Raw genomic sequence first — 22,518 nt, forward strand, 5'->3', positions numbered from 1 at the left:
GCAATCTGATTGGTTATTTATTACAATTAGTTTGTTTATTCCACGATTTTCTTTCTTGGTACCTTAGTCTGGTAACGTTTTCACAGATTCCTGTTTTGTTTAGAAGTCTGAAGTATTTCTTAGCCATTTCTTTCAAATTTAATAATAATTTCAAATGTAATTTCAAATAATTCTTTTCGCATTTTTCCTGTGTAATAGCCATATAATCAGTTCATTGTTTAAGGATGTGCTCAATAGTCTAAGTCAGCTTTTATGGTACAAAGCAGATTTGTATTGATAAACTGTTACAATTATGTTGTGCTGACTTCAAGAACCATTGTGGGAGAAATACATGAATAATGTAGATAAGGTAGATTAATCCTGGCATCTGTGGGAGATGGGCAGGCAGAAAGGGAAGTGATTAGATGAGTAATACTCTGCTTTCCATGTCACTGTAAATTATCATCAGGTAGCTTTTTTCATGTCTTTACCCACATACCTTTGATATACCCAAAGATCAAGTAAGTTTCATTCATTTATCTGTTCATAGCAAATTTTCTTACAGAATTTGAGACAGTTCATGTATAAAAATGAATTAAAAATAAACAAATCTAGTGTTTTAGTCTGTCAAGTGTGAAAAATAATCATCTTCAGAGTTGCAGGCAAGTGAGCTACTTCACAGAAACAGGCTTATGTGCTGCTTCTACTAAGTAGTAAATGTCAGGTAACTCCTCTCGAACTCCTCGGCAGATCACCGAGGCAGGTAATGCATAGCATAAATAGCGTTCCTCTCTTCTTCTAAAATAGAGAATGAAGTGAAAAATAAAACTTGGCATTGCATTCAGCTTATTCCTTCCAGTTGTATTGTCTGTGGGCTGCAAAAAGTTGTAGACCACTAGATTACATCATGTTGGTTTTGAGTGCATCATGTGGAATTCCCTCATGGAAGTGGAAGGTGTGTTGGTTTCAAAAGTAGACAGCTTTAAGAAAGGAGATCTCTCTGGCTGCAACAAGAGATTGGCAATAGAAGACACTAGAATAGGTCCGTGCAGGGATCCTCCACCATCTTTGGGACAGAATGTAATTCACATTTTTGTTTCGCATCTTTCCCTGTTCTCCAATAGGTGGAAGTAAGTTGTTTGAGTGAAATAAGGTTGTGTGCCACATACGCAATTTTCACTGTTTGTTTTAAATTTGCTGAATGCTGTGTTCACTATTCTTCTTTCAGAAAAGAATTTCATAATCCATGTCTTAATCCTGTGTGTGAAGTCTCTAATATACCTAGAAGTCCCCTTATAGCCCACAGTTTACCTTATTAGCATGGAATGCTGTGAGGTAATTAGAGCGTGTCTGTGATGGCTGAAGTTAATCTTGGGGACTTCTCAGTATCAAGGTACACTTTTAGTTTTTGTTTCCACAGAGGAGCCAGGGAAGGTCCTGCTTTCATATGGGTGAGTGTTCACTATCAAATTTTCTTCCATGTGCCAGTATGAACAGTTTAGGCAGACAACTGAAATATAGTTTGATACAGTAAAGATGTTCAGCTGGATAGCGTATGATCCTGAACAAAACTTCAGGTTTTGTTCCCCCACTTCTCTCCACTAACCTACTATAAAGGCTGAAAATGATGAACAGTTTTTAAAGTTTTTACAGTTGGGTGAATGTTTCTTCTTACTGCTATTGTGTCTGAGAAAACACCTGAAATATTCTAGTCCTGCTGAGGCTGACTAGTACAATACTGGAATGATACAATCCATTGATCCTTGTTAGGGTTGGTTGTTCATTAAGGAGTGAAAATTAATGACTTGTATCCTCCCTCTTGCACGGAAGGCGTGGGAGACGGAGGAATGCTTCATGGCCCATGAACTGGGTTTCATACCACATGTTATTAAAGGTCATTCTGTTGATGGAGGTGTTTGCTGTCTAGTGGTTTTTTCCATCTCATGATACAAGTGTTTGGGTGCCTGTAGTTGGTTTATGTGGCGAGATTTTGGTAACAGGGGGACTGCAGGGGTGGCTTCTGTGAGAAGGCACCAGAAGCTGCCCCCATGTCAGACAGAGCCAGTTCCAGCTGGCTCCAAGACAGACCCACCACTGGACAAAGCTGAGCCCATCAGCAATGCTGGTCACACCTCTGTGGTAACATACTTAAGAAAAGGTAAAAAATTCTTTCTCATGTGGCAGTTGTGTGAGAAAGGAGTGTGAAGAATGTGAGAGAAACAGTCCTGCAAATGCCAGGGTCAGTGAAGAAGGAAAGGGAGGAGGTGCTCCAGCTGCTGGAGCAGAGATTCCCCTGCAGCCCATGGAGAAGACAATGGTGATGCAGGTTGTCCCCCTGCAGCCCATGGAGGCCCTCATGCTGAAGCAGATGGAAGTGCACTGAAGGAAGTTGCAGCCCATGGAGAGCCTACACTATAGACCAGACTCCCAACAGGAACTGTGGCCCGTGGAGAGGAGCCTGTGCTGCAGCAGGTTTTCTGGCAGGACCTGTGACCCTGTGGGGGACCCATGCTGGAGCAGTCCATTCCTGAAGGACTGTACCTTGTGGAGAGAACCCATGCCAGAGCAGTTCTTGAAGAACTGCAGCCCGTGGGAGGGACCCATGTTGAAGAAATTAATGAAGGACTGTAACCCATGGGAGGGACCCGTGGTGGAGTAGGGGAAGAACGTGAGGAGGAAGGAGTGGTTGAGATGAAGCGTTTACAGGCTGACCACAACTTCCATTCCCCATCCCCCGGCACCACTGGGGGAGGTGGGGGCCGGAGGAGGAAGTAGGAGAGTCATGAGTGAGGTTGAGCCTGGGAAAAGAGGGATGAAGGGAAGGTGGTTCTAGTTTTGTTATTATTTCTCACTATCCTACTTTGTTATTAATTGGCAATAAATTAATTTCCCCAAGTCAAGTCTGTGTTGCCTGTGACAGTAATTGATAATGGGTCTCCTGTCCTTATCTTGACCTATGAGCTTTTTCATTGTGTTTTCTGCCTCTGTTCTGCTGAGGAGCAGGAGTGATAGAGCGTCTGGGTGGGCACCTGGTGTCCAGCCAAGATCAACCCACCACAGTTCTAAAGATGTCCATACCTACATGGAGACCTGCAGGAAGAATCCAGTTGTTTTACAGTATGTTTTTAGGGAGTCTCATGCACTTGCACACCATGTTCATCTTCAGGATGTAAACAGAGCTACCCCAGGAACCATTTTTTCTGCCAATCGTAACCCTGAACAGTTGTTCTAAAGAGAAAGAAATAGAAGATAAAGGACAAGTTTAAATGTTTTATTTTGCCACGTAAAGGCAGATGCAATAATGAGCAGATTGCTGTATTAACCTTCTTCTTCTTCTTCCAGGCTGGTGGTACTGGTTTGAGCGTGTTTCTTGCAGAGAACTTTCCTTTGTCACTTAGGAATTGGAGCATGGCACAGAGCTAATAATGAGAACATGCTTCAGTTTACTTGATTATTGCTACCCTTTTGCTCCCTCCTTCTCCCACCCTTGTTTCACACAGAGGAAGCAAATGACTCTGAAGTGATGTTTGGTCAAAGTTTAGGTGTCTGGAAGAGGTAGCTCATACTGTTTGCTTCAGGCTAGTTAGAGCACTACTTGAGAAGAAGTGTTGGATGCATGTTTCTTATGCTTGGATGTGGTTTATTGGTGAGTGACAGACCACTATGGAAAAGCAAGCTATGGATTCCATAATGGAGTGGTAGGTGATATAGAGTAGAATGGTAGCTAAGGGTCTTTGGGGAGGAATTAGTTTGTAAGCAGGGTCTTTGTCAAATATATCTTCTAACTTTTAATGCCACTTTTGTCTGAAATAGGCCAAATGTTGCTGTAACTACAGAGAGCTCAAGATACCTCAGATTGTTGCATCATCTGAGGGAAGGTTGGGGAAAAACACTTGAATGTGACTATTTCAGAACAGACCTTTTTTGGTAAGGGCTTGACCTCGGTAGAACTCAGTTTATATATTTGTTTTCTGCAGTAATGGTTGCAAATGAGTAGCCTCATTTGTCATATTTTGAAGACTGCGGTGGGGAATAGGTTCATAGGAGTGCTGGGGAGGGGGTTATAAGATGTGCCTTCTTATTTCTGTCCTTGTCATATGCTGTGGATGGACTCTAAAAAAAAGAAGGAAACAGTTGGAAAAAACCCATTACAGCTTGTTGGCCAAGTCTGTGAGATCAGGGCCCCCTCTAGTGGTGACACCTCTGCCAGACTGTACGAGATGCTTTCTCCGAGTGTTGGTTTCCTTAAGTCATTAATTTGTTTCTTCGTCTAAAACCCCATTTCAGTCCCCTCTGATAACTGTGGTGAATACACGTGATTACTACGACATTTGTTACTTTGACAAATAATAAATTGAATTCATTCTGACCATCAGTGACACTGAAAACAGTGTTGTGTTTGTGTATCACTAGTGTTAGCTGAAATTTGCTACATCTATAGCATAATCTTAATTTATTTGTGGCTTTGAGGTGTAAATTTTCAATGTTAATTCTTAAATTAACAATGGGAGACAGGTGGAAAGGAAATATGCTGACAGTGCTCCAAAAAATAGTGCTTAGGAAGTGTGTGTGAAACAGCGGAGTCACTTCATAATCAGTTCAAAATATAATTTTTTTTTGGCAGTGTCTTTACAATTTTATGCCCAGTTGCCTGGGTTAGATGCACTTTTTACATGTTTTGAGTCAGCAGTCATACAGCCAGACTCAGTGGTATTAATCAGTGTCTAAATGTTACTGTTATGTGTTGTTGCAACAGTAACGATGGCTTTCTCAGGAATTGGCACTGGAGCTACTTTTTTCTCAATCTGTTACAAGGTGTAGTTTCAGAACAGAAAAACTTGAGTCCATGTACTACTATGTATTTTTTTTCGTATGTAAGCAGAATTGTTTTTACTATTAGGGGCATTCTTTGTCTTCTGTTATTTGTTCTTCTCTCTGCGAAAGAGCTTAAATATAAATGTTTCTTAGTGAAAAAATGTCATGCATTCTTTGTGGCATAATTGTTGTGGAAAACCAGAATGCATCAGAGGCCAGAGTCAGTGGAGGTCTTTGCTGCCTCTTTTTTGTTCATGTAGCATCACTGTGTAGAAGTTGCCGACCGCAGTAACAGCTGGCTGTACATCCAGGACATTATTCATTGATGCCTACTGGCAGATAGGGATGGCAAGTACTTGAGGCAAGGTATGCTGCTACTCTGGATAATGACAAGTTGTAGGACATGTCTTAGAAGTGTATAGCATTTTAGAGTTGCATTATAGGGTTTTTATGACTGATATATGGCATTTGTCTATGCATTTTACTACCATTTAGGGGGAGAAGCTAGAATGAAGCAATTGCTTCATAAGAGAGCATTGACTATTTGATTCTGATAGGCATCATTAGAGTGATAATAGATCACTTGCAAATATGGGTGGGATACAGTGTTGGTGAAGGTCTGAAGTGCATTTAAGTAGGTATTTCAAAAGTTGTCTGAGATACAGTGCCATCAATTTGTGCCTCTAGTTATCATTGAAGATATAGGTAACTAATATAGAAATACACGCTTCCTAGAAGCTTAATAGAAATACAGGTAACTTATGATGTAAAAGGTGAAGCTCCATACAGTTTTGTGATATCATATACAGACTTCTTTCTGTATTTCCCAGCATTCTTATTTGCATAATTTCCCCATGAAATTAGGGTTGAACTTATTCTTTCTTTTAGGTTCTTGCAGTGATTTGCTTGAATTTTGTTAAATCAAATTCAGACATCTCATTTGAATCCCTGGAATGGTATCTTAGTACAAATGCAAATACATTCTTCAAAATAATTCCTGTCTTTTATTCCATAAGTGCAGAAGAGTACAAAAATAGGAACTTGGTGAGCTGGAGTTCAGGTTGTTTGGGTGACTCTTTTACCTTGCAATTTCTTGATTTCTAATCTGTCCATATCAAATACAGATATTTCTTCTGTTTCAGATCTTTCTCTAGCTATCTCAAAAATTTCCTGCTCAGTCGTGGATAGATGCTTGCTTGCATAATTCCAGCTTTTGTCTATTGTAGGTTTGTTTGTTAGAAGTATAAATTTATAGTGAATGTTTCCATAATCTGAAAATTTGAAATCGCTGCTTTTTGATAATACTGCTTTCATTAAAATTCTTGGCTAAGATTTGTGATGTAGCAATGCATGGGCATATTTATTTAATGAATTGCTGTTCTGACTTAAAGGCTTAAATTGTTTAGGTCTCCTGTGAAGAGTCTGCAATTTTTATTCAATAGTTTATTAATAATGCGTGTTTAATAATGTATTGCTTACAGGAAGGTAGAGAAATTGGAACACTTTGGTAACATTACTGGTAGAAATGTAACTATATGACTTCCAGTATTATTCTGGTTATTTTGGCAATGCCATTTTGGTTTCTGCAGTGGCAGTGTTTTATACCACTTGTATACGTATAGTGGCAGCTGGTAATCTGCCTGTAAAGCACAAAGTCAGAAAGGTCCTAGTCACTGGTGGTATTTCACTGTCGTAGACATATGAGCTACAGGGATTGAAAGGTTTTGCCCCAAGGATGGGGACGATTCTCACTGGTGTGATGGCAGCGTGGACCCTGACCGTGCAGTGTGCCAGTCACCAAACAAGGCTTGGAGTCTTCTGTTAAATGTTTATTTACCAGTCTGAACTTCTTGCTTTTTATTGTTTGCTCCCAGTTAAGGAAGTGCTTATTTTGTGTAGTTCCTGTCTTGCTTCCAACATAGTAACATTTTTCATACAAAAGCCGTGTCCTTGCGCCAGAATTGTGCTGACTCGTTTAAAGACCAAGATTCCATCTAATATTTTTCTAAACTGGCTTGCTTATTTTTTTGTGTTCTGTGACTTTATTTTGGAGTTTTAACAAACTTGTTCTTGGCAGGAAAAGATGAAGCGCAGCCAGATGTAGTTTGAAAACATCTTGATGTCACAAATAATGAATGAATAGTGTATTTCATTTAAAACAAAAAGCTCCTTCCAGCTCATAGCCCCCCTCCTCGTATTTGTTTATATTTGTGTCACCTATTTCATAATGGAAGTTAAGGGAAACAGTAACCTCAGGTGAAACCTACCTGTACTGTCTTGGCAACCATGAAATACACTTCTGCCATCATAGATTCATTAATTTGTTAGATCTCTTTTGTTTTAGATAGTATAAGCAAATTAATCAAAATTCCTTTCAACACCAGCAAATTACATCCCTCTGTTCATTTTCATTTCTACAGCAAAAGCTAGGCTGTACAGTAACTTCATTATTTTTAATTACCCTGAAGCATTATTCTTGAAATTAATGAGGCAAAAGGGATGTGTAGTTTGGTGATTTGGGAAGCAGTAAGGAAGTAAAGGTTTGCCAACTAAGTATTTCTGTATTGCAAAAATATTTTCAGATGTTGTTTAAAATTTTAGTTTCTGCATTCTTTTTCCCTAAATAATGAACCCAAGAAAGCCTTTGCAAAATATTTTTTCAGAAAGTTTGTGAATTGTGACAGGAACAAGATACATGCGGGCAGTTTTTCTCAGTATATTCAAAAGGTTCTGCAGTTTTGTTAAGGCTTAACCCTTGTATTTTATTCTAGAATTAAATATCAGAGTAGACCTGAAATGCATACAGACTAATTGTAAGATGCAGTAATTTGAGGGAAAAGTATCTTTGTATAAAGTAATAGCAAAATAATTATGTCAATTTCAGAAGTTTCTGTACATGTTTACATGTGCTTTTAAGCTACAGTACAAGTTTGTTATGCAGCCTGTTTTCCTTTTAATTTCTGAAGATACGGGAGTTTCTGTATAGAATTTTCAGATACATCTGAAAGCTGCTAGGCTTTCTTCACAGCTGCATCATGTTCAGAGGCTCACATTCATGCTAGAATTGAATAAAACCAACATCTTTTCTTTTGCTTCCATTTGATCAGGGAAGTCTGTTTTTTGGCAAAAATTATTGCCACTAGTCAAAAAATGTGATAAGCATTCCGTATGTCAGATTCCATTCCAGAACTCTGTTTCTCAAAGACATTCAGATTTGGTATTAATGATACTTCTTAACAGTGAATTATAGTAGCAAATTTCTGCTTATTCTGTTAAGTTATGTTACAATGGTATTAAATTAAACTTATAGTTTTTATTCCTCTGCCTTATGCTGTGAATAGAATTGGGTTTTTATTATTTAGGAAGCAACAATAGATACAAGTGTTGAAATGGTCTTAAACTGTGATAACTAGACAATAACAAATAATGGACTTCCTTTGTTGTAAGTTAATTCTTGAGTTCCTTTGTTGCGTACATAGCGTGTCCTATCAGCTATGGTCCTGAGATGACGGGAAGGAATCTGTCTGTTATCTGTGGGTTTTTGTTTTGACCTTCTTCAGATTAACAGAGTTAAAGCCATTGAGACCAAAGGATAGTAATAAAATAAGATAAAAAATATAAAAAGCATTTTACTGTGATAGCAACGTCCCTCATAGCTGCTAGATTGATTCTGTTCCTGTTGCACTTTTTTGAGGTATTAGAATTTTTCAAGGGTAAGACAAAGGTTGTGGCAACAGTCCCTTTTGTTCAATGTGAAGGTAAATGAGAACAGGCGCGAAGATGGGGGTTTAGGGTGGTAAGCTGCAATTTTAGTAGCTTGAGAAGAAATAACATTTTTAAGAAGTAACATTTTTATGTTCATAGTTTTTGGCCCGTGTTTCACTTGGAGAATGATGGGATGAAGGGCGAGAGGTCACTCTCCTTGTACCATCCAGTGCTGTGCAGGGTGTCTTTGAGCCTAGGCCTGAAGTTCAGTTCATTCACTCTTCCGGATCTTGCTGCTCCTGTCTCTTTAAAGGAGTAAAGGAGCAATATATATGTGGCAATATGTCACTGCAGAAAAGTGTGATTTTAAAGAAAGGGAAGGTTTTATTTGAAATCCAGTTGTAACATATGAAGAATCCCCTGCATGATTCAGTAAGTTATAGCGTGGCAGTCCTCTGTTAATATCTGATAATAAATGTAGCTAGGAAGGCAGCAGGAGAGGGAACCAGTGTAAACAAGTACTCTCATAACAAACAGCAAACAGTAGAGGATTAAAGCACTAAAACAGAGGAACACTGAAGAGCTTTCTTCCCCTTTGATACAGTAATAATATTCACTCGAACAGGGAATGTTTTCATTTGATGGCAGAAGTGAAGGAAAGGAGAAGCTGAGGTAATGCTGCATCTGCCTGCCATCAAAGCCGGGTAAGAGAGGGCAGACCAGCTCAAGCATTGCTGCTGTTTAGTAACTTAAAAGTGAATAATTTTGGTTGAGGTGCTCAATTCAACCATTTGGCTGTTTGGGACAGCGGGGCTGCTCTCAGTTACTGCACTCGTGGGCCGTTGCTGCTGTCTTGGTAGAGGACGAAATAATGAAACCAACTTTTTGTTGGAGTCAACGAAGTGAAGCAGACTGGAATCTGACAAGGGGAATAGGGTGTACTGAATTTCAACTCGCATTGCAGGAGATGGGAACAAAAATAAAAATGATAAAACCTTCCTACTGACAATAGTTTTGAACTCAAGCTGTGCTTCTGCGCAGCAAACTGATGAGTCTGGAACTGCAAAGGAAGTTAAAAAGATCTTCAGGCTTCTGCCTTTTTGTTCACAAAAGTAAAAAATTGCTTTATGGCCCTAAAGAGAGGAGTCAGATCATTAGCACGCTGGAAATGTAGCTGCTATACTTTGGCTGCTTTTCCCTTTATGTAGTCTGAGAAAGTAAACTTTGCAATAAGCTTTGAAGGATCAGGGAGGAGGCTTAAAATAGCAGCAGGGAAGAATTGAGGAGATCGTTAAGTTCTTTTATTTATTTATTTATTTTTCTCCTTGTATCCTTCCCATCAGACATTTCACTTTTTGCCTACGTACATTCCTGTTCCTTCCACTTAAAACACATGAGCATTCTTCAGGCCGTGTTACCCATCTGGTGGTATGGGTAGGTGGCATTTGTACAGTTTCTGGTGATAAGAGATGTTTGTTCTCCAACAGTGTTAAACATTTCTTTGAACCCAGTTAATTCAATTGAACTCTGGCGTGCATTATTTTATGACTTGAGCTCACATCAGTATTATGATACCTCATTTTTCATACTGTGGTAGTTAAGGAACAAAGCTCAGTAACAGTTTCTTCCTACTGATTTTCCTGTGTGCTTAAAATGAGAAAGAAAGAATGAACAACTGGTCAAAAATCAAAAGCTTCTGTTCTGTTGGTACAAGCACTTACTTGGGGGATTGGAATCCATCATTGTTGTCTTGTATATACTTATGCCATAGAATAAATTCATTCCTGAAGGAATTAACTGTTTTTATAGGTAACATTCTTTTATTATTGATGAGATCTAGGAAATACAAGTCAGTTTTTTAATTTTTTTTCTTTAATTTAAAGGAATTAAAGATGTAATCCTTGTTGTTTGTTTTCTCTAAACCCTATCATTATTTGCAGATGTCTAGCTGTGTATTGGCTAGATCTTTGGGTGTATTATATGAGGTTTGGAATCTATACTTGGTTCGGTTTGCAAGTATTTCTTCAGCATATTGAGTCCTGCAAATAATTACTTTTTATTAGACCGAATAAATTTTAATTGAGTGGTTGCTCTTTTATATGCAGTCTGTTCCATTTCAAGATTGTGAAGGTTAGCACTAGTTTTATTTTGCATAATAAAAACATTGGCTTAATTTGCTGTCTCACTGTAGGATTACATTTATTAATTTATTTTACTAAAGAAGCATAGCTGCTCAAAGTATATCTTTCTGATGGTTCAAAAAAATGTACTTTCTCTTTTTCTCTTCTCAGATTTATCCAAGAATAGATTAACTGAGGTTCCTACGGAGTTGTGCCATTTTGTGTCACTGGAAACACTAAATCTATACCACAATTGTATTAAAATTATACCAGATGCCATAGTAAACTTGCAAATGCTAACTTACTTAAATTTGAGGTAAGTTTAACTTTGCCACATTTTTTGTTTATTTGCAAATGTGTAAAGTTCTTTTTGTCTGCATTTAATATGTTTCTGGAACAACCGACTACATTTTTCATTTTATTGGAAGCTGTAATGCAAGAAATCATTGGCTGTAGATGCAGCTCTGTATGAAGGCATTGTAAAGGCCAAAATGTAAAACTAATTATTTAAAGAAAGACCAAGTAATATTAATCCCTTTCTTTCCTTTATTCTTCTAGCAAATTCAAAATGCTAGACACAGTTGGATACTTTTAATTCCCTTCTGATGATAAATTTTGTGAAACGACACACTTCTTGTAGTTAAAAAGCTGGAGGGACAGAGACAGAAGATTAATGGTTTTTTTTTTTCATGGGGAATGGAGAGGAAAAGCATCATACTTTTTCACTACTATCCTCTTATTATGCAGAAGTATAGTTACTGCCTTTTTTAGGATGAAGGGGTAAAGAATTAGGCACTTCTGCCTCTTTTCCATGAAAAATGTAAATACTAATTGGTATAGAGAATTGCTACTGGTTAAAGTGCAGGTGAATGCATATTTGCTTGTGAGAGGGGGGATGTCAGCACTTTTTCAGTTGGGACAAGGCGTGGAGGTTTTTTTTGTAGTTGAGTACGTAAAAACTGTAATAGTGAAGATCTAATAATCTGGTCTTTGCAAGAATAAAGTTTGGGCTGGGGGCAAAGTGGCTCTTGGGCTTTTGAATTCTAGATATGAATGATTGATCACCAGTTTTGTAAACTCTGAGGTTGTTTCTCAAGCCCTCCTGTACTGTTAGCGTACTGCAGTTTCTGCACACATGTAAGAAATAGGACTTGAAATTTTGAAATAGTGTTTGTTAGTGTAAATAGTGTTAAAGGAATTTAGACTGTGTGAAACTATTAAGTTTATGTAAAGTATCTTAGTAAATTTAGGAATTAGAATGAGCTCAATTAGAACTCAATGTAGTGATCCAGTGAAGTAGAACTCAATATAGTGATGGAATTGGTGTGAATCATGACAAACCCAGAATAGTTACAGGGTTAATATCATGTACTACATAAATTAGACAATCAAAACGAAAGGAAATTTTTCAAGTTTTACTAAATAAAGGTCATCTCCCTCAGTTTGAAATCTCCTCTTCACTTGCATGTGCCCTTCCCCGTGTTAGCTGAACATAGTAAGCAGTCTGTAGAAGAAGGAAAGATATCCTTGACTAGCTAACCATGTTGCTTCGTGACAAGCAAAATATTATAGATTTGAGATTAATATTTTTCTGCCTGTTACCAGCAGAGCCCATATGCTAAACAGCATTAGAAAGTGATACCAAGAGATATACATAGCCTTTGGGCCTTGGTGGATACTGTTCATGTTTTATTTAAAGAAATTCCTTTTACACTAATGATGATTTATTACTCACTTGCCCTGGTTATCTGCTGTTCCTTATCTCTTAGTGGGTTGCTTCTGAGTTCCATAGAACTTTAAAATGATTTTTACTTTTTTTTAATTTAGTTTTTGGTGTTTGATCTGCTGTGTAGTGTAACTTTTAGATTCTAGGCTTCCTCAATTTGAGTTCTTTGGAATTATTTTTAGCTATAACTTTTTAAAATAGGTTATGTCTTGGTCTTCTGTAAAGACACTAGAATTGAGAATCCTGACTCCACAATAAGCGTTGATTTTTTATTTTTTTTTTCAATTACCGCTGGTTAGTAGTTGGATTTCTCATTTTTAATATCCTTGGGTTTTTTATTTGATACCTGTCTGTCTCCCAGCCTGGGTAGCAGATATGTGGTGGTAGTTTGCTTTGTAAAACACTTTGATACTGTTGTGTGGAGCATGAATATACATCTTTATATGCAGTTTTGTAGCTGACCACTGGATTGTCAGTTGAAGAAGAAATGTTTTGAGACTTGTAGAATTTGGATTTTTCTTTCCTTTTGTTTCAGTTCAGTGTTGCAACTCTTACTGAAACCACACATGACAACTTTTGCCATCTGTTTTCCCAGTTCAGTCATGCATATTTGTTCTCTGGAGCCTTAACAGTTACGCAGAAACTTACTAAAATAGTTCGTACTGGGATGCCACTTTAAAGTTACTGTTCATTGTTTACCTACTGGTTTATATCTATAAAAAAGAAAACCTTCAAATATTCTATGAAAGACAGTAGTTAATATGTTACTCTGTTAACTTAAAGTTTCTTCTGGGAATTCATCCAAAAACCACAACAAATTGATATTTTTAATCATCTGGAGATCACAAAGGGTCATGGCATTTGTCATCTTTAAGTTTTAGCTTCTTGAATAATTGTTAACTAGAGTTTTATCAAATTTTGCCTTTCCTTGTAACTCGTCTTCATGAAAATCTCGCTCACTTATATTGGTCTTTTTTTTTTTTTTTTTTTTTTTTTTTTCAGAAATAATGGTATGAAGAATAAAATGGCACATGTCAGACACTTAAATTGTGTTATCAATTTTAGGAAAAAGTAAGATACAGAGATAAAATGTATGAGTCTTGGAAAGAAATGAACCATTGATGGTCACATAATTTTTTGCTGTATTTACCTGGATTAATATCATAGAATCATATAACAACAAGTACCAAGTAATCTTCAACTATAAGTGTGCTTTGGAGTAATTGAGAAAATAACCATATAATCTGTAATTTATTTATTTGTCTTTCAGTTGGAACAAAAGACATCCCCTATACTGCCATATAACATCATAGGAATGTTTAAATACTTGTAAAATACCATCTCGGTTGACTGTCTTGTTTTCATTAGGAAGGGAAGCAGCTGTACTAGGTGACAACCAGACTTGTTACAATATTATTAAACTGATATAATGCATTTTTTCCAGAGTGGTAATATTCCACAATTCTGTTTAGTCAGTAACACAGATATTTTTGATGTGCAAGTGTTTTCTTAAGGATTGCCGTTGGAAAATTTAAATTTTTATCTGCATAAAATCTGACTCATCAAAATGAAGGAATTTTATAACTCTTAGACTTTATATTAGAGTGTCCCTGGTGTTTTTAATGTGGATTTTTTTGTTGTTATTTTGTTGCAGTCGAAATCAGCTTTCTTCTTTGCCGGCTTGCCTGTGTGGTCTTCCTCTAAAAGTCTTAATTGCAAGTAACAATAAACTAGGTTCCCTTCCGGAAGAGATAGGTCAGCTAAAACAGTTAATGGAGCTGGTATGTTACTGATCTTTTTCTTATTTTTTTTATTTTGACTTTGTATTTAACTAGAAACTGTAAAATTCACTTTGCAAATATATTTTAACAAATGCCTAATGCTATAATACAAGTTAAAAAATTAACTTTTGAACTTCTCAAGTGTGTTGGGTAGTAACACAATAATAGTTTTCTTTATGTTCTTCAGGACCCTTCTAAACAACATCACTGTCATTGCTTCATTCAAAACTCAGCTTTGAAGTTCACCATCTTTACCAGTTTTATTCCCTGCCTGCGCTGGCTCCCTCTTTTGCTCTCTCAGGTCCCTAGTTCTGGCTTCAGGCTCTGCAAAGCTTTATCTCCTGCAGTAGCACCCTTCCCCTTTCTCTCTCTTATTGCTATCTGCTTACCACATTGCATTCCACTGGTGACAGTGGTCTTCTCAGTCTATTTTCATTTTATTTCACTATTTCTGTCATAAAACCTTCCTTTCCTGGAACACCCATCTAAACAGATTTACAAAATGATTATATTCTTTTTGTTTTCAAAGCTGTCCATATGACTACTGTTTCTGCAAGCAGTAGATTATCTATAATATATTGTCTAATAAATGAAAATCTGAAAAGGAAAAAAAATTGTTTGGTACCTTAACTTACAAGTAATTTAATCGCACATGTTTTTTTAAAGTTTGTATGCAGAATATGTATATAAGAGACTGCTTCCCTTTCTCTATCTTTACCTTCCTCTTTTGTGTATTGTAGGCTGAGACTGAATTCTCTGAGGCATATGCGTTATGTCTTCTGGGTATTTCTATTCACCTTGACCTCTTAAAATACAAATTGATAAAATAAACTACATTCTGGCACTGCTAATTTATGCATAGTAAAACAATGGTATTTTAACTTTTTTCCAACTGCTGATATCTCCATAGACTGCATTTGTCTCACACATCTTTTCAGTATCTGAAAGTGCCTGCTTATTATATTATTATTTTTATAACAGTAGTTTCTCTACTAAATTATGTTACAGAAATTGAGCTGACCTTGCTTTGGGCCCCAGTCTGCTGCTGGTTCTTCATTTGTGGAGTGAAGTGGCAACTGTGGGGCTTTTTTCCTTCTAGTATTCTTTTTGTACAGCATCCTGTGGTATCAGGCTTGTGTTATTTATTACAACTGATCTGGCTGTTGGTGAGGTTTGGGGGCAATTAACTTTTCCTTTCTGAGTTATACATGAGCTAAAGATTACCAGGTTTGTTTTGTTTGAGCATTATTAATTTATCTTATCGAATAGTTTATTTTTTATGTGTCTGATTGGTTTAATTAGATTACTAAAATGGTTTTGATTTAATTAACCTTCAGAAAAAAAAAGTGTTAGACTATAGCATTGTTTCTGTTGGGCTTAAAACAGATTCAATAAAAGATTATGATTCCACTTTTATATATAATTGAAGTTGAACTATATTAAACACATCCTAATGTAGGGGATAGGATGACTGTATAGATAGTAGACAAAGATTGGAACCTGTTAGTTCTTCACTGCTTCAGTTTAAATGTAGCCAAGCTTAGTGGTGAGAGGCTCAAGTGAAATAACGTAAAGACTTGGCCTGATTCTGTCTGGTCAAAATCACCTGTTTTATTTGTATTAATTGAGGTCAGTGGTAATATTTTCAGTAAACAGCTCCTGAAGTGCTTTCATATCTGATTTCTCTTCCAATTTCAAGTTTGAACCCTCCCAGTAAGGTGAACTAGCATTGCTGATGCTGAAAGTGTTTAATTTCTTAGTAGGAGTTTGTACTTAGTTTAACAGTAGTCCTTATCCTTATTTTAGAATTTTGAAAAGTTAAAAATGAAAAGCTTGAATATCAATGTAGATTGTATTCAAAGGAGGTAGGGTTTGTTTGTTGTTTTTTTTTTTTTTTTAAAGAAATCATATGTTTAACTTTTGGAATACTAGATTTTCATACTGGTTTCAGTTACAGTATAATTAGTGTTACTCTTTGTCATGAAGAACACAACAATTCATGCTCTAAAAATAGTTCAAATGAGAGGCTATAGCAACATGTCACTTTGGTATCCTAGAAGAATTATGAAAGCTGAAGAAGGTCTGATGCTGGTTCTTTGTGATTAGAAGGAGAGGGTTAAATGAATAACAAGTTTGTTAAGTTGGGCATGGCGTTGCTCGGGTGACTCGATTACTTAGTTTGATGCCACCATAACTGTTTGGTCCATTTCCAATGAAATGAGTTGCATTATTTAGCTGGAAATGACTAAACTGTGATGTATTGGGAGAAGCAAATAATGGTAGGATTGAGAGGCATTGTCTGTATTGGCATACATATATAATACAGTTTAGATAATAAGGTGATCGTTGTTCTAAAACAAGTTAAAAAAATATCAAAAAATAAAGATTAAGTCATGCTGCAGTTGTTGCACAAAACATTCAGCGGTGTGAGAGCAATGCCAGCCTGAACAGCATGTGGTCTTCAAGCGACACCACCACCCAGCCCTCTGGCAGGGCACACTGTTGTTTTGGGACATACACGGTGCGGGTGCTGAGTTGGCCCGAGGAGTTGGTCCCGAGAAGTGACAGATGCCATCTGACTGCATTCAGATCTTGTCTTACTAGGACTTTGCCAAGCACCCTCAGGTTTGCATGCAGTAAAATCCCTGTATATGTAGCAAATGGATTTATTTTTTTCAATTGTTACCTAACTTTTTGAAACAAATTTTACCCCTGTAATCACTCTTGAATGATACAAGCATAGCTCGCTGCAAATTAGGTCAGATCTTTCCAACTAACTACTTTCTTCCCTCTGTCCTCCAAAATTAATTCTTTTATGTGTATATATTTATATGAATTTCATACTTGTGGCATAGAATGGCTTAGATCTTATATGCAGTAAATTTTCAGGCATTCTTTTAAATGTTGGGGTTCTAGGTTATGTAGATCTGACAGCTATCTCACAAGAATCAAAATAACATAGAAATCATTCTTCCTGCAGCATATATTAAAATTATTTGCAAAATTTCAATGGGAAACTTACTTTTATTTGCAGCTGCATAGCTCAATCATATCTCTAGTGTCAGCCAGGAGGACAAGTGCAAAACTGGTGCGAAGATAATCCAAACCTTACTTTCACAGAATGGCAGGGGTTGGAAGGGACCTTTGGAGATGATCTGGTCCAGCCCCCCTGCCAAAGCAGGTTCATCTAGAGCAGGTTGGACAGAAACGCATCCATGTGGGTTTTGAAAATCTCCAGAGAAGGAGACTCCACAGCCTCTCTGGACAGCCTGTTCCAGTGCTCTGTCACCCTCAAAGTAAAGAAATTTTCTGTGTGTTCAGATGGTATTTCCTGTGTTCCAGTTTGTGTCTGTTGCCTCTTGTCTTGTCACCGGGCACGACTGAGAAGAGTCTGGCCTCATCCTCCTGACACCTGCCCTTTAGATATTTGTAAGCATTGATGAGATCCCCTCTGTCTTCTCTTCTCCAGGCTAAATAGACCCAGGTCTCTCAGCCTTTCCTCATAAGAGGGGTGCTCCAGTCCCTTGATCATATTTGTAGCCCTCCACTGGACTCTTTCCAGTGGTTCCCTGTCTTTCTTGAACTGAGGGGCCCAGAACTGGGCTATCTTCCATCAAAGAAGAGTAATTGGGCGGAGATGACTCAGGAACTGCACCCGAAAACTATCAGATATACAGTAAAATTCTGTTCTCCATCCTATCAGGCAGTATTGCATTTGTGCCTTCTCCAGAGGATAGCTTTCTCCATCTCTGGGACCCTCCCGTCTCACGTTGGAAGCCTTTAAATCACTAGGCAGGGATTTAGGTCTTTCACCTCGTTCATCTAATCTGGGCCAGGAGCTCCTGCCTTCTGTTTAATGAAGGATCCATGTGCTCATGCACCGTGTAACTTTTTTAGCTTGTATGTCACAAGCTCTGACAGAATCCATGTGCTTTTTAGGAATAACAGCTCAGTCAGGATTTGCAAGTTTTAAAATGGATGTAAGGAAGAAGCTTACCTCCATTTGGATGGTTTGGATAAACTTCTGTGTGTCAATAAATATGGTAATGTGGAGCCAGAATACTGTATTTGGTTTTATGTTTATATTGCTCTGAATTTTATTGGTTTAAAACCGTTTAAACTTTACCATAAACAAAATAAAAACGCTGAGGATTTTTTTGTTTTCACACCATTGAGTGTCCTGCTTCAGAAATTAATGTTAAATTTAAATACGCCTCACATTTCTTTAGTCTTGAGAAGTTGTGTCTGTGTTGTCATGGCAGGACAAAATAGAATTAATGCAAGAAGTCTGACCTTCAGCAAACGCTAGCTTCTGGAACTTAAATTAGGTATTTGGACTTCACTTCAGTTGTCTGCAGATATCCATGAAGCGAAGTTCCAAACTGCTGGTTATCTAGTTCCTTTAAAAATTTATTAGCCTGAAAACGATAGGCATTTGACTTTGATAGTATTTCTTCCATTACTGCTAAAGTAATGGGAAAGATAAACATTGTCTTTGTCACATATACACTCATGAATTCTAATAATAGTCAAGAGCATAAGTATTAACTAGAAATAATGTTACAGGTCTTTGTTTTCCACAGCTAGTCAAACAAAGTAATAAAAAAAAAAAAAGTTGGATTGCAGTGTTTAGTAGGGTAAAGGATACGGCTGTCTCTGGAGATCTTGTGAATGCTGACATGCTGTCATAATGGATCACTGTTATTGAGGATGTTTTGAAAGGTTATAAGTGGACTTTGTTTTTGAGGCTACACACTGCCAGGTTCTTTATCTCTAATTTTTTTCCTCATTTCCTTTAAAATTCTCTGACTTGTTTGGATGTGTGTGCATAAGTACACTTGGTCTAGAGTTTCTCTGCTGCAAGGTGACTTTAAATTCCGTGCTCTAAAAAATGAGTATCTAATTATGAAGTTGTTTAAAGTCTGTAAATTAAAAATAGGACAGTAAAGCTTTAAAAATAAATGATCTGGGAACTGTGCAATTAACAATACTTTGTAGCAACTTGTGCAAAAGATGTACTCATTAATTGGAATTTTTAATTTCCTCATCTAAAAGCTAAAATGATTTCCTGACTCTGTTTTGACAAGGGAAGGAAGCTTTGGCAGCAGTGAGATTCTGTTATGAGAAGAAACTTGTCTGATACAGCGAGCAGCATTGCCAGATCGCATTTTGTTTTTACTATAATTTTTTGTTAACTAGTTTTTAGACTTGAAGATAGTTACTGTAACGCTTTTGACTAGTATTACAGCAACTATTGTCAAAGAGATGACTTGGAAATCTGGCTGACTAGAAATTTCGTAGTCTTAAGAGCTCCCAGATACTGTATAAATTCATTTTGAAACAATCAAGAAGGTAGCAGTGAATATCCTAAAAGTATTCCGTTTGTTATTCAGGACAATTTGGCATTACCCTACTTAGCTCTCATACTATGAAATACTGTTTCCTTTTTGTAATGCAGAAATGGAAGCATAATCAGGAGATTACTCAAATTTACAGATTGCTTGGGATGTAAGCAGAGGTTTCAATATTCTTTTGATTTCACATTGAGTATAGACCATTTGGCAGCAAAGCTAATAGCTAGTATCTGAAAACTATCTCATTTTAGACTGACTTAATCCAAGAAGTTGATCTTTAGTACCCATTCATCACAGTTTCATGTTAGCAAGTGTTATAAAGTATAATATTTATTACAGTAATACTACTGTATATAAACTTGTTTGAAATTATGCTCAGTATAGGCAGACCCTATACTTTCAACTTGGCTTTACAGTAGTTACTGTAAATGTTTTAGGAATGCTGAAATGGGGATGGGTTCCAGTTTCATCAAGATTATAAAACCAGTTGAATTTTGCCGTCAAAGTCAGACTTGCTTAGAACCAGTCTAGGCTCTTAAGGAGTACCTTTTACAACAATATGTTGAATATCTGTAAAATACTAAGACAGACCTGTCTTTATTTCATGTGGGTTTGGGTTTGTTTATTGAGGTTTTTTTTGGTTTGAGGTTTTTTTGTTGTTGTTGGGTTTTTCTGTTTGTTTGGGGGTTTTTGTTTTGGCTTTTTTTGTTGTTTTTGTTTTTACACCCTTGCTTAAATATTCCCTCTAGAAGAACAAGAACCTTTTTAAAAAATCAGATCTACACAGTAGCAGTTTACACTTCACCCAAATGTATTTCCTTACATAGTCATGTTCTTCATGTCGAGTTCTTCATTCAGTCGAGTTCTTCATATGAACAAGTTAAGAACAAAAAGGTAGAATATCTTAAGCCGATGGTTTTGAATGTTTCTATAGAAATTAAATTAACTGTCAAAATTAAATTGTTCTCCAAATAAGTATTTGCTCTGGGTTTTAAGTAATGAGTAAATATTTTCTCATGTATCTAGTTTTGCACTGTGTAGACAGAACATAGATGGTTGCATGTTTTCAGACTAATAAAATGCTACAACAGTAATAGCAAATTAGCTACAGTTTCACATCTGTGTTATTTAATATTTAGGAGATGAAAGTTCATTGTTTCTTTTACTTTCACTGTAGGATGTCAGCTGTAATGAAATCACAACATTGCCACAGCAGATAGGCCAGCTGAAATCTTTAAAAGAACTGAATGTCAGAAGAAATTACCTCGAAGTTTTACCCCAAGGTAAAAAAAAAAAAAAAAAAAAAAAAATCTAATACCTCTTTTGACACTATTTTTACTGTATTTTTTATCATGTTAGTAAATATGATTAAAAAGTAGTAATTACCTCGTGTTTGAATTTATTCAATTTGAGCTTGCAGGATATAACATTTGGTGGTACTCACTAAATAAGTATGAGTTTTTTAAAATGAATTCTCTTTATGATTCTAGGCATCTTTGAAGTTACACAAATGCTTTCCTGTGAATGCGGTGTGGGAACTGTCAGCTGAGTTTCAGAAAAAAAATTTTTTCAAAGTATTTATTTTAAAATTTATTGTCACTTGTATAACAATAACCCTCTGTTCATTTCCCAGTCTAGAATGGAGTAAAAGCTGATAGTATTCCTGCCTGAATTTGTATTTTTTGTGAATACAACAGATGGTTCATTCAGAAATATTTTACTATTTTATGGCAAAAATAAATACAGATATAACACCTTCTCTTTTTCTTGTTACTTTTAGAACTAGTACAGCTTCCCTTGGTAAAGTTCGACTTTTCCTGCAATAAAGTGCTTGTAATTCCAATTTGTTTTAGAAAGATGGTGCAGTTACAAGTATTACTGCTTGAGAATAATCCTTTGCAGTCTCCACCAGCACAAGTAAGTAAGAACTATAATTTGAAATGTGCCTTAATATTGGGTGGACAATAACAAATTATAGCCTATAAAATGACACCTTCTGCAATTGCGGGCTTCTGTACTTCAGTCATCACAGGTATTAGTTGTTGTTATATAAATAAAACATAGAAGATATCCTGTGTTCTGTGTATGAGTCTGTGCACTACTTGAACCAAAATGAGTCTAGAAGATTTCCATTCTGTTAGTTGCTGTTTATTTTTGTTATTCCTATCTGTATGAGACACTTAATGTTGGATATGTATATAATTTTGCAAAAGAGAATTGAGAAACTTCCTGGATAAATTTTCTCTCTGTTAATAAGAGCCCTGTTCTAGAAGGCTCTATGGTGATTTACTATTAACTTTAAGAATATGGAGATAGTTTAGAATGTAATCCATGTGAAACTTATTTACTTTGTAGTGTAAGTTTATAGACTGTGATACACGAAGAAATCAAACTTCTGTTGTGACCTGTTGGCCATGCTGAGAAATGATGATAATAAATGAATGGAACCTGTGCTTGCTGCTTAAGGACAACTTTGTTGTTATTGACTTACTGGACAGTAGGTTCAAACTACATCTCTGAAAGCTTTGATTGTTCTAAAACAATAGCTGTTGAAATACTTGAGGGATTTTATTACACCGGAGAAATGCTTTTCATAACCAATGGTGATACTGTTACTACACTCAGAAAATACAGAGCAAGTTTCAGCAAGCACTTGAGCTAGGAATGTTGCAGTTAAAGAAAAAAAATTCTAAAATGGAGGTAGAATGCATCATAAGGATGCTTAGACACTAGTAAAAACAATGTGACTAAGAGTACAAAGGACATGCTGATTAATTAAATGTCATTATTGACTAATTTTGGAAATTCGATTTACAGTTGGTAATAGGCCCTACAATATATTTTATTATAATTTTTTTTTGAGTGAAAAGCTCATTTAAATTTTTTTAAGTAGAATACATATTCTTGTTTGCTGTCTTGCTGAGAGTATTTATACTAGTACACAAAAAATTGATTGGGTAATTGAAGTTCTTAGTAATTTAAAAAGAAGTGAATAAAATTTGTTTTCCTTTGTGATATCTATTGTGACTATATCAGTT

At 36.4% G+C, this 22,518-nt stretch overlaps 1 protein-coding gene across 1 annotated transcript in view; it reads left to right on the forward strand.

Moving 5' to 3' along the window:
* The window catches only part of LRCH1 (leucine rich repeats and calponin homology domain containing 1), a 130,772-nt gene that overhangs the window by 52,654 nt on the left and 55,600 nt on the right, over positions 1-22,518 (forward strand). The window contains exons 2-5 of the mRNA XM_074157733.1: positions 10,791-10,935; positions 14,000-14,126; positions 20,658-20,763; positions 21,261-21,397. Of these exons, the coding sequence (XP_074013834.1) occupies positions 10,791-10,935; positions 14,000-14,126; positions 20,658-20,763; positions 21,261-21,397 (515 nt within the window). The remainder of the gene's footprint in view (positions 1-10,790; positions 10,936-13,999; positions 14,127-20,657; positions 20,764-21,260; positions 21,398-22,518) is intronic.

This window comes from Numenius arquata, chromosome 1 (genome assembly GCF_964106895.1).
Source record: "Numenius arquata chromosome 1, bNumArq3.hap1.1, whole genome shotgun sequence".
In the NCBI taxonomy this organism is placed as follows: domain Eukaryota; kingdom Metazoa; phylum Chordata; class Aves; order Charadriiformes; family Scolopacidae; genus Numenius; species Numenius arquata.